This window comes from Astatotilapia calliptera, chromosome 7 (assembly GCF_900246225.1).
Source record: "Astatotilapia calliptera chromosome 7, fAstCal1.2, whole genome shotgun sequence".
In the NCBI taxonomy this organism is placed as follows: Eukaryota; Metazoa; Chordata; class Actinopteri; order Cichliformes; family Cichlidae; genus Astatotilapia; species Astatotilapia calliptera.
Genome location: NC_039308.1, coordinates 29,383,390 through 29,396,707, shown reverse-complemented (window position 1 = coordinate 29,396,707; position 13,318 = coordinate 29,383,390). Strand labels below are relative to the sequence as shown.

General features: G+C 39.3%; 1 protein-coding gene across 1 annotated transcript in view; it reads right to left on the bottom strand.

Annotated features, from left to right (window-relative positions):
- Positions 1-13,318, bottom strand: part of cntfr (ciliary neurotrophic factor receptor) — a 194,732-nt gene that overhangs the window by 13,210 nt on the left and 168,204 nt on the right. The window contains exons 7-8 of the mRNA XM_026174227.1: positions 1,224-1,292; positions 684-804 (exon numbers count right to left, since the gene is read on the bottom strand). Of these exons, the coding sequence (XP_026030012.1) occupies positions 684-804; positions 1,224-1,292 (190 nt within the window). The remainder of the gene's footprint in view (positions 1-683; positions 805-1,223; positions 1,293-13,318) is intronic.

Here is a 13,318-nt window from a genome sequence, read left to right as displayed (position 1 = left end):
ACTACAATCTCATTTAACTTTTAGTGTTAACCTTTGTTCACTACTAACTTCACAACTACACATGAGCCATCTTAACATGTTAACATACTACTGAGCCCACTATGTTTTACATGCTATTATTTTTATTTTATCCCTCTATCCTTTCAGTCATGCCAGTGCTGTAGCTCATTAGAGTAAGCTGCTGAATGTGGGAAATATTAAACCTGCCAAGCAACGTTGTCATTAACAACCTGACATCAGCGCATTAGCTCAAAGGACTGTCACACTGAGCTGCCAGCACATTTGTAGACTTCTCTTTGGGTTTCCTTATGTTTCATTGTCCTCTGTTATTGATCTTTTCATGGAACAATGACTCATGTATTTTGAAAACGTCTGTTAAAGTACATTTACACACTGAACAGCCTCCAACCAAGAAAGATCTGCATGATAAAAACGAGTCTCCCTCTGACTGAAATTGGGGCTATAACTTACCAGTTGTTGTGTTCTGTAATGTTATATACAATATTGCACCACTAGAGGGTGGTGTCATGAAAAACTGCCATTGAAAATATAGAGTTAGGAAATAGAGTTAAGATGGCGAACTGTTAGCATGATGTGTCACCCTGCTACCCCTATGATTTACGGTTATGTGCTGCATTCATCCTCCTTGACAAAGATTTATTTATCACCAGCCATCGTTATACCAGTATGAAATTCCACTTCAGTTGTGGAAACAACTGGCACGGGTTCTTCAATCCAGGGTGTAGCATGGACAGCAACACTCCAGTCACTCCATGTTCCAATCTCTGTGTCCTTGGCAGCCACCTGATGAACACAGGGATATCAGAAGTATTCGATTCAGTTTTATTTATTTAGCATCAACTCACAACAACAGTTGCCTCAAGGCACTTTATATTGTAAAGTAAAGACCCTACAATAACCCTCCTTCTTTTGGCTGCTCCACAACAGATGACCTGCCTCCATCTAAACCTATTCCTATCCCCCACTGTCACACTGACCCTCTACATATCATCTTCACTACATTAATCTTCTCTCAAGTCTCCCTCTTTTCCTCCTGTCTGACAGCTTAACATTCAAGATTAATAGTAAAAGTGTAAAATTAATGCGATTTCAGTAGAATGTACATAATACTGAACCCAATATTTACATAAAGTATTGAGCTGATCTTGAAATAACCTTTTTTAACCTTCTTTTTTCTTTGCTAGTTAGTATGAAATCTTTACCTGGATGATGTACTCCTTCCCAGCGTAGGCATCAGTGATGTTATGGGATGTAGTGTCAGATAGCTCCACCTAAACATCAAACGGAAAAGAGCATGGAGTCAGTCTGGATCGGAAAACAGCACATGTGGTTTCCCTGGGTTACAGTAGGGTGTGTCTGTTTTATTTTTGCAGTATATTAAAGTTGTTATCAAATATCTTTATTGATAAATATGGTCTCTATGGCCCTGGGGATATGAAAGGTTCCAAGATTATGAATTATGAAAATTCTCGGCTAAAAAAGACACTTTCGAGGTCCCAATTTAACTTTTGGTCTGGATCAACTGCCATTCTACCCACAGCTCTACCCATAAATTATAATCTCTGTATAGCAATCCAAGCTTGTTTTATGGAAGCCTCAGCTGTGCCTTACTGAATACAGTGTTTCTGCAGTGATCATTTATTGATAACACATCATTCATCATTATTCTATGAATAGGTCAAGTGTATTGTTTTATCCCTGTGTTGCTTTACATTATTGAATTGATTGGACCTTGATGGCCTTGCAGCCACAACACTCCATGCATACCAACTGTCAGACACACATGTAAAATACCAGCTGCATAATTGATGATTATACCAGAAAACATTGGCATCAATGCTACATAATTTTATGACACAATATTATGCATGCCAACATTTGAAAGCCTTTTTGCGCACACTTTAATTTGCAGAGCGAAACAGAGAATTAACTAAATGTTTGAGTTACAGAGGAGTGTATGAGAGAATGATTTGCTGCTCCTCTGTAATTTACGGTTAGTGTGTGTGTGTGTGTGTGTGTGTGTGTGTGTGTGTGTGTGTGTGTGTGTGTGTGTGAGAGAGAGAAGGACTGAAGGAAAACTAGGTGGAGGGAGGGTGCTGCCTCTTTTTGTTTCTCCTGAAGTCATAATAAATGATTTATTGGCGTGCCTGTTGCCTTGTGCAAGAGACATATAACCACTTGTGCACCTGCAGATGGACACACACACACACTCATACACAAGTTTAGGATAATGGGATACTGGATAGGTTACTTGAAATTTCTAATTTAACAAAACAATACAATTTCATCTAAAGAACAATATAATGAATGTACATACTGAAAAATAATGAACAGGAATATGATAAAAAGAAAGTGCATTCAATTTGAATCTTAAGGTTTTATCTATTGGGACATAGAAGCAGAAGAGTTGGCTGTTTGCTGGTCTGAAACATTCCAGTGTTTTTTGACACAACGCCAAGAAGGAAAGACATCAGCACTGATTTTGGAAAAGCAATGATAGCTGCCAATCAATCTTGGAAGGATCGCTGACCAAAAAAGCCCAACATTCTGCAGTGTGAAAGATTATCCAAAAGTTCACAACATTCAAGACCGTTGCCAATTTTCCCTGGAGTGGACGTCCCACCAAATTCACCCAAAGATCACACTGTGCAATCCTCAGAAAAAAATGTCAAAAACCCCACGCACTAGATCTCAGTCTCTGTAAGCCAAATGTACAGTGGGGCAAAAAAGTATTTAGTCAGCCACCGATTGTGCAAGTTCCCCCACTTAAAATGATGACAGAGGTCAGTAATTTGCACCAGAGGTACACTTCAACTGTGAGAGACAGAATGTGAAAAAAAAAATCCATGAATTCACATGGTAGGATTTGTAAAGAATTTATTCGTAAATCAGGGTGGAAAATAAGTATTTGGTCACCTCAAACAAGGAAAATCTCTGGCTCTCACAGACCTGTAACGTCTTCTGTAAGAAGCTTTTCTGTCCCCCACTCATTACCTGTATGAATGGCACCTGTTTGAACTCATCATCTGTATAAAAGACACCTGTCCACAGCCTCAAACAGTCAGACTCCAAACTCCGCCATGGCCAAGACCAAAGAGCTTTCGAAGGACACCAGGAAAAGTATTGTAGACCTGCACCAGACTGGGAAGAGTGAATCTACAATAGGCAAGCAGCTTGGTGTGAAAAAATCAACTGTGGGAGCAATCATCAGAAAATGGAAGACATACAAGACCACTGATAATCTCCCTCGATCTGGGGCTCCACGCAAGATCTCATCCCGTGGGGTCAAAATGATCATGAGAACGGTGAGCAAAGATCCCAGAACCACACGGGGGGACCTGGTGAATGACCTGCAGAGAGCTGGGACCAAAGTAACAAAGGTCACCATCAGTAACACACTACAACGGCAGGGAATCAAATCCCGCAGTGCCAGACGTGTTCCGCTGCTGAAGCCAGTGCATGTCCAGGCCCGTCTGAAGTTTGCCAGAGAGCACATGGATGATACAGCAGAGGATTGGGAGAATGTCATGTGGTCAGATGAAACCAAAGTAGAACTTTTTGGTATAAACTCAACTCGTCGTGTTTGGAGGAAGAAGAATACTGAGTTGCATCCCAAGAACACCATACCTACTGTGAAGCATGGGGGTGGAAACATCATGCTATGGGGCTGTTTTTCTGCCAAGGGGACAGGAACAAGACAGCACAGCTTAACATTGCAAAACTGCATCTGAATAAACCACAAGAGTTCTGGAACAATGGTCATAATGCACAGAACACCGTACATAGCATGTCAACACAAACATCTCATACCAACTGTCAAGCACAGTGGTGGAAGACTGATGATTAATGCTTGTTTTGCAGGCAAAAGACCTGGGCACATTGTAGCCATTTGTTGCCCATAAACTCCTCTGTATACCAAAGTACTGTAGAGTGAGACCATCTGTCTCACAGCTAAAGCTTGATGATCCCAAGGACAAATCTACAACAGAATGATTGAAAAAGAAAATAATCAAGGCGTTGCAAGTGCCCAGTCAAAGCTCAGATCTTAAAGTAATTGAAATGTGGTGGAACCTTAAGAGAGCTGTGCGCAAACGAATGCCTGCAAAGCTCAGTGAACAGAAATAACTGGAGCATGGACTGAAATACCTCCACAATGATGTGAGAGACTGAAAAAGTCATATAGACAATGGATATTTCAAGTCACTTCAAGTTATTGCTGCTAAAAGTGATTTCAGAAGCTACTGAAGCATGGGGGCACTTAGTTTTTCTACACATTGTTCTCCATCTTTGACTTAAAAAATAATCACACTGTGTAATATGTCCCATATTATTGTTCATCTCAGGTTGCATTTACATTATTTTAAGGCTTGCTAAGGACAATGATTGTACATTTCATGTAACCTGTGCTGGCTAGTTAATAAAACTTGTCAGAAAAGAGATTTTACAGACCCTGACAGGCAGCTGACCTGCTGGAGAACACAAATATAGTCCAGTACTTGATAAATGATTGGTGATGCAATCATGTAATCTTGATAATTCCAACTCTGCAACACAAACTACAACACGTGCTACTGATGCCCACCTAGCTATCGTCTAAATTATATTTATGGTAATGTTTATCTAGGTGAGAATTCCAGTAATGTCAGAAAAGACTGCAATTACACAGACATTTACATGAATGTCATCAACACCTGCAGCAGCAAGGAAAAAAAATATTCAAATGTTGTTTTTTTCCTTTCTTTTCACCATAAACTCACAGCTCACTGTTAATTACACTCAAGTAATTTAGGTTCTTCATTAGCATCTCTGGCTATTGTTTCTAGGTTTTGACACCATGTTAATTACTGATGTTTGGGAATGCAGCAATTTCACTAAAGTGAAAAGTGAAAGTATCGAGCAAACGACAAAAAAAGTCAGCAGTCAGATGAACGGAGAGGATATCAACAAGGCAACAGCGTAGCCAAGTTTTCTAAACTGCTTCTTTTATGAAGAAGAAAGAAAAACAGAACAAAAACAAAACTGAAAACACCTGTGAACGCACTAAGGCACAGCATAACCAGCAATGGATGGATGTTTACAAACTATGTGATTTTTCTCTTTGGCTTTGATTCGCTAACAAATAATCTAAAACAGATGAGGATGAGAGTCAAAATAAAGTAGGGGAGTAAATAATAATAGTGATAATAATAAAAATTCGAAATATCACTAGCAGCTGCTCCGAAGAGTCTTGTGATTTGATCAAAACTCCCTCACAGCCACCATATAATTTTCACCCACTAACAGTCATAGCCAGGCCTCAGCCTGGAGTTTCCCCTTTACTTCTCCACTCCTCCAGGATATGAAAACCTGTAGTCAATCTGACAAATAACCCACTGAAACAACCCCAGCATCACCGCTTTCTCTTTATTCCTGTAAGCCGTCTCTCATCGCTCACGCTCTATGTAAAGTTGACCCCTCTGTTTTCCACATTGCCTTGAACTGAGGCAATGTATTTTTCAGCTCTTGCACCCTCGCTCTCTGTTTGGAAGGAAGCTTAGTCTTTATCTGCCTAACCAAGCGCTACATTTATAGGCTTAATTTCATTAGTGGAATGCAATAACAACATCATTTGAGCATGTGCGTGTGGTTAGACTGCAGTGTATATTGTGTGTGCATATGGATTGGTTAAAAGACGTCTGCGCTGGCTTTGAGGCTAAATTGTTTAGATGTTGTCCAACCAGCATATCCAGCCATTGCTTCTATCAGCATTCCTTAGTGACTGCAATCTGTATGTGTATGTTTGAATAGTGATGTCTATGTTAATCTGCTCACATCTGTTTGACTATGTGTGTATGTGTTGTTGGGCTTTTATTTTTTTATCCCTATCTCTCTATATTTTTCCTGTGTGTGTGTCGGTGCTTACATTCGATATTGGAAAACACACATACACCAGTTTAGGCAAATATGCCTTTGTACAATTGTGTTTGCGTTTCTTTGTATTCGTGTATTTATTGTCATGTCTGCACACGTCTGTTGCATTATTGTTTGTGTTTGCGAGGCTGAACCGGAACCGACGGATGCGTACATCAGCATGTGTATGAACTACATATACCGTATGTCTATGTGAGGAGGAGTAAATGGAGTAAACAGCTTGCAAATAAACATTTCCAGAGAGATGGATGTGTTGCTGTGTTGCCAAGTGGCTAACAGGGAGCAGTGAAAGCAGCACTTAATATCGCGTAGTAAAAGAAGGTGGCGAGGAGGGGCTGAGGATAGATGCAAGGCGATTCACTTTGGAAAGGGCTTTTGCTATTGCTGCCAAAAAACACTATCAGATCATTCACACTGCAAGACCAAATCTGTGTGATGTGCCATGTGGTGGTGAAGGTTCAGTGATCAGCCAAACTGATTAAAATCACCTGTCTGGACCTATGTAGGTCTCTGTGATCCTACAGACTTACTTAAAAAAACTGAGCATAATCCATACTAAAAGTGTGCGCAAGCAGAAAAGACTAACAGTTATTTGAACAAAAAAAGTCAATTTTTTCATACACACTTGCACACAGTGTTCCTTTTATGGCAGTCCACCTGGAAATATGCATATCTGGATCGGCTCTTTAAATGGCCACATTTAACCATAAATGGTCAATGCAAAGTACCTCGTGAATCTTTATGCATAGAAATTAGTCTCTTTATTGTGCTCTTTGAACCGTCCTTGACCACTGTTTGCTGTGCAGTGGGGCGCATTGGAGGGTATGTTAAGTCTGTTATGTGTTGGTGCATGTCCCATAACATCCACATGCCAGCAGCCAAGGTTTCCCAGCACAATACTGCCTTGTAAGGAGATAAACATTGCGATTCACCTCACCTGTCAGTGGTTTTAATGTTGTTAGTGTAAATTTACGTATGTATGTGTGTGTTTGGGTGCATGTGTTTGCGCGTGTGTGGGGATATGTGTTTCACATGTGTCTTCAGGGCTGATCTATTGTAAATAGAGCTGTTCAAAGCTGTTCATCAGACTTGTTTACCGCTCATTAAAATTGTTTAGTGTTCATTTAAATTGTATGTAAAAGTGTGCCCACACATTTGTATGTGCAGTTCTACACACTGACAGACAGGCAAGCAGGTACACACACACACACACACACACACACACACACACACACACACACACACACACACACACACACGCACACAAAATGCCACTCCAAAAACATATATATTTATCTTGCCATAATCATGTCTCATTAAGACAGAGTAAATATTCACTAACCCTGAGATATAATATGATAATAATTCAACCATAATAGACTAACCACAGAATGGACTATTTTGGAGGTAATTACTAAAATATTACTACAGTTTCTTGTTTAATGAATAAACACGTATGTCTTTTGTTTGTACACAGCATATGCAAACATGGCTGTTTGAAGATACTTGCTGACGTTACAAGAAAACAACGGTAACCAAACCTCACCTTTAATTGCCGCTAACGCCATCTTCCCAAGGTGGGTCGTGTCTACTGATTGTTACTGGCAAGTTTCAAAGTGAATGAACTGTGTTTGAAGCAGCGTTTACATTCTTAGGACATTTCCCAGCAGAAACTCCTCCAAAACAAAGCAAAGCAAAATAACCCACATATCTCAGTGAAGATCAAAGGAAGAGAGAGCACTACCCTGTGGTTACTTTTGATTTCTGCTAACACTGACCCTGCGTTTCACAAAATAAGTTTACTAACCAGCCTAGCAAGTTAACGAGCCTGGTAGGTGGCAAGCTAGTTAAGCACCATAAATAAAAGTGGTACAGGTAGATAACTGATTAAGCAACACTGACTAATTCATTAACAAGCTAAATCAAGTTGTATTTAACATGAGCTGTGTCTGCAACAATGTAACAACTTCTTACAAGAAAAATATATTCTCCTAACAAAAATATAATTTAAGCATTAGACAATAAATCCTGAAATAAAAAAAAAACTGTTCAAGTACTGTATCACACTGACAGCGGTGTCTACAAATAACTAAATGGATAATTGTGAGAATGCCTGGTGTGGTTGTCATGTTTTAAAAAAAGGTCAGGGACTCTGTCTTAGACAAATGTGCTGGTATTGGAGCTTCTGTTTAGTTTGGTCCCCGGTTACTCTAGTAACCAAATAATACAACATTATTACTGCTGAGCAATAATCTTGTGATAAACTTAACCTGATAGACTGTATTGTGTAAGGATCGATAAAGTACACATCTAATTTCTTGTCATTCTATAAAACTGGAATGCATGACAAACTTTACATTAGTAGTAAAGACAGAAATTAACACTAATATATTATGCACTCTATATTTTCTGCTTCTTTGTTCTAACTTTATTCACAGCAGCTTGTAAATACTGTGTCACTCTCAGTCTGTTATAACATATGCACAAAGACACACACAATAAACTTCTACAAAACCCCAGACAATGGGAGAGGCAGAGAGACGAGCTGTGAACATTCCTTAGGGATTGCTTAAGAAACTACAAGGAAAGTAAGTGACCCTTTGCTTTTCCTCTTCTCTGCCCATCTCATTTATTTTGTTTCATGCCTCATTTTTCTTGTGTTCTCTTTAATTGTTTTGCCCCACATTGCTCTTGTCTTGTCTAGTACTTTGTTCAGTGTTGAAAAACTACAAACAATACTTTCCATGTAGAATCAATAGAGGTTACTCTCATCTTAACGTGCACAGGTACAAATTCATTGTGAAGTGGAAGTGGAAATAAAAAGAAACAGAGGAACTCCAAAGGACTGCAGTGATCATGGCGGGCTTTGTATAATAATACAGTTGTAATTGTAACTTGTATGATTGTGATAATGCATGCTAAGATATCATATTTTGTTGTACACATTATCTGCAAGGCCATTCATGATAAAGCTACAGGTTGAATGCTGACCTGGAAAGGACAATAAGACATGCTGACCAGTAAGGAGAAATACCAGACAGAAAAACCAGGGGAAAAAATGAAGAGGCTGAGAAAAGAGGATGCAAAAGAGAGAAGAAAAAGCAGAAAGAAGGAGACATGGAGGGAATTGGCGTCGGTGGTCAGATCTAATCCAGTGAGCATGTCTCTTGTCCTGGAAAGGAAACCCAATTATATGGCACTTCCACTGGCCCGATGGCGCTCTGTGTGTATGTGTGTGTGTGTGCATTCAGAAGGTTGGTCTCATTAGGTTGACTGACAGCTCCCATTTTTCCGCCGCACTCTCCTCCCATTTGAGAACACATACACACGGACACGAACACTAGGTCCAGGGGTAATTTCTCAGACAGTATTTCTCTCTTTGAAGCCCCAATCACCATAGCAGCAATTACTGTAAAAGGAACCCCCCCACCAGCCAATCGAAAATCCCGGACTAGACCTTACACCCTTAAAAAGCGTGCAGTAATTTGAACAACACAGGAGGTGGAGTTGGCTCTGTATTAACACTGTTTTATGCTATCTGCCAGCGTGTTAAGGATGTGAAACATGAACATGTCATAAAACCTAAAATCAGAGTTCATCTTTCTCCTACTCCTCTACTGTAGAAACTCTTAAAAGCTCAAGTCACATTTCCAGAATGTCTTTATCAGCTCATAATCCTGCCTTTCTGAATGCTGATCAAATGAAAGCTTGCCCTTTTTTAAAGATGCACACATCCTTATGTAGATGCTGTGACATGTCACACCTTATACACACATTAAGACAGTAAATGGAAAATCATGGTCTTATATTGGAAAAAGGGGTTATTGTCCACGTATTATGAACAGCATTTACATAGCACTTCTGCAGTAAGTGTTATATTTCTCCACTCATACAGAGAATTCATGGTAAGTTTCCCTGCTTAGGCCATTTTAGTATGCTGGTGAGCAAAACCAAGCATTGGACCCTCAACCTTGAATTAGCTGACATGCTTTACCGTTTTACACAGACTTGTCATTGGATGAACTGAATGAGCTCAGAAGAGGAGTTATTTAGATGTGAGATTTGCGCCAAACAATTATTTTTAAAGCTTCGAATGTTTTGCTTTGACATGTGCGGAACGGGAAGTCAGACATCCATTAAATAATGTTTTGATTTCTCAAATAATCAAAACCATGAGACAAATGACAAATAGCATTAATTATATTAGGATGCAGTGTTTCACAATGTGAATTCTAAAAGGGGGGAAAGAACCAAGGACTGATTAAAATGATTAATTATAAGATAACAAAGTATTAATGCTGAGCTTTGTTCAACTGCTGCTCAACAATGGCTACTTTCTTATTAGAACCACATGGTGTGATGTTATTTTGAAACATACTATCATATAAAAATCACAGCTGATAAAGCATTACCTGCATTGTTAAGGCACTCCTCAATGGCTGCAGTCTCCCTTAGCAAGACAGTAAACCTTACCATACTTCAAAAAAACTGCTTAGGAGAAACATGTCAATGAGCCAAGGCTACCCGATCTTCAGGCGCTCTGTGCTCTGAGTTGCCCCACCTTGTAAAACAAACCTCACAGTCTTCAGTTTTTCTATACTCAGTCTAATCTGGGAAGCATGACTGAGAACTTGAGAGAACTGAGAGCAGCAGGTATATATATTTTTTTCCAAATCCTTAACACGGCTTTGTTGACTTCATTTGGTGTCTGTCATGTTCATTTAATTAGAACTATATTGACCATGAGAAGCAAGACCCCCTGAGATGAGGTCAGTGCGTGACATGTGTGCATCATGCTAAGTCAGAGCAGATAGATATGTGTGTGACAGGCCAGACTGACACAGTGATATAGAAATCAATAGAGGCAGAGAGAGGGCAGTGGCCCCATTCATCTTCATTTCACCCTTACACAGTAAGACATCTAAAGGACTACAAATAGAAAATGCTGAAATATTCCAACTGCAATCTTGGAAAGAGACACAAGATAAGACCCCTCTCTTGGATGACTCATATGCCCTCTTTTAACTTGTTAACCCCCCCCCCCCCTCCTCCCTTTAGAGAATCTTTAGGCTTCTCTTGTGGGGAATATATGTAACTGTCATATTCAATTATTAAATAATAAAAAAAAAAGTTCATATTAATAAAATGCTAAGAGTTTGCACAGTGTAAGACCATGCCACTCTCTCTGTCTCCCTGTGCAAAATGTTTTTGAGTATATGTAAAGGTTTTGATCCAGCTGTAATGTATTTTGACAGCACAGCCTAATGATGGTGACTTTTATATGTGATGGCACTGAACGTGCAGTTTGTGTGTCTATGTGCTTGAGTGTTAGGATGATGGGGTTTGATAAATGATCTGTCTGTGGCAGTGTCCTTTAGATGGGATGTTTTTCCCAAACAAGGTCTACACATTTATCATGTGCACCTATAGATACAAATAGATGGCTTGAGGGACGGATGGTTAGACAGGTGGCTTAATGCATGGGTGGAAGGGTGCATATGTCGATGAACGAGCGGGTGAAAGGGGGAAAAAAAGAGATTGTGGAAGCTGGAAATAGAAACTAATGGTAGAGTGGGAGGGAAAGGTGAAAAGTAAACACAAAGGTGGAAATTTGGACATAAAAAGAGAAACGGTGGAAATAAAGAGAAGATGGAGAAAGTTCAGAAGCACTTTTTCGCTTTCATGATGTGCACATCAGTAAGTTCTTATTCAGTGCCAATCTCTGCTTTTTCTTTGCCATGATAATGTTATTCATGAAAATACAATACTCTAGTTACGCACCATATGCATAAAAAATTTACAGAAAAATCAAATACGCTCACTATGAGCAGTGCATGTGAATTGTGACTTCATGTTTCCATCACTTCCAAAGAGATTACATTAAATCCTTTAGAGCATATCCTTAACCGTACTACTTCTTGCCTAGCACTACCCAAACCTTAAATCAAGACTCCAACCTTAAAATTACCAAGGACTTGCTTTTTGACCCCTCCCGAAATACCGTATGACTGTGTAAACAGATTTATGTTCCAAAATCAAAACTAAAACGTACGCACACACAAATACAACTCGTGCCTCACTATTGATCCATCTAAGTGCTTGCTAGATGAGAGAGACTTTTGGCAAACATACACACACATTGGATGAACAGATGGAGAGAGGTGGAAAAGGACTGATGGCAAGACGGGAACAATACGGTACGTAAGCTGGAAAAAAAATTAGGAGGAGCGAGGAGAAGAAAGGAGGGATAAAAACTGAAAGGAAAAAGACAGAAGCTTGACCAAATGTGAGGTGGGAGAAGAATGAATGGCGGAGAGAGGATGCAGCACACATGTGGAATAAATAAATGAATGAAAGGCTAATCTGTTTTGCTCAAGCAGATGAAGATTAAAGAAGGAAAAAAAATAGGTCTGCCTCTTTTCTTTCTGCTTCGACTGCTGCATTTATTCCATCAGTTTCTCTGAATTTATGTATTTAACATGGTGGTTATTCATCTTTTGTCCAGTTCTTGTTTTTCACTATGTCTGGTGTATGAATGCTGTATGTATTTGTAGGTGGACATGGTGTTTGCAGAAATGCAAAAGGTTATTTCAGCATATTGCCAATACTAACCACCTTAGTCTATCAATATAAGCAATAATTTATGTGTTTGCTGCTTTTGCATATACACACATGCATGTTCTAGAGATTTCTTGACATTTGTATGCATGGTAGGCTTAGTAATTATGAAGCAAAAGAATGTATGTGTGCAGTGATATTTGTGAGTATTGATTTATATGCATACCAGCATTTAATTGCATATCTGCGTATCTGTCTCTGTGTGTGTTTCCGAGTCTGCATGAAAATATCTGTGTTTTCACTTGCCTGGAGTTCAGCATCATCCCCAAAGGGCAATTACAGCACAGCAGATGCAGTTTCATACCATGAACTGAATATTGAGCAATCTGAAATTGTTCTTATCACAGTTACTGGTCCATTGCTTTAATTGCTGTGAGTGTATGAGCTCACCTCTGTCTGAAGGGAGCGTGAGGAAACAATGCACACAAGGCCATGGGAAACAAAACAATTCACCGACCATTTAGAGATATACAGATGCATTTTCATGTGTTGTTTCTGTTCTCATTTTGATAATTCGCTCTTGATAAAGTGTACTGACGTAATGTGAAGCGAAACGGTGGCTGCGGTCATTCTCTGAATTTAAGGTGTTTTTAGTTGACACTAAATGAAAGAAATTCAATTTTATGAACAGGGGAAGAGGAAGTTTCATGGATTAAATCCTCCTTTTTTTTAACACTCACTTGCTTAATTTGTAATAATTGAAACCTGTTGATGACAAAGAGTCAGTAAAGGGTTGGGAGCAAGTATGTGCATTCCTTGTTGTGAAATG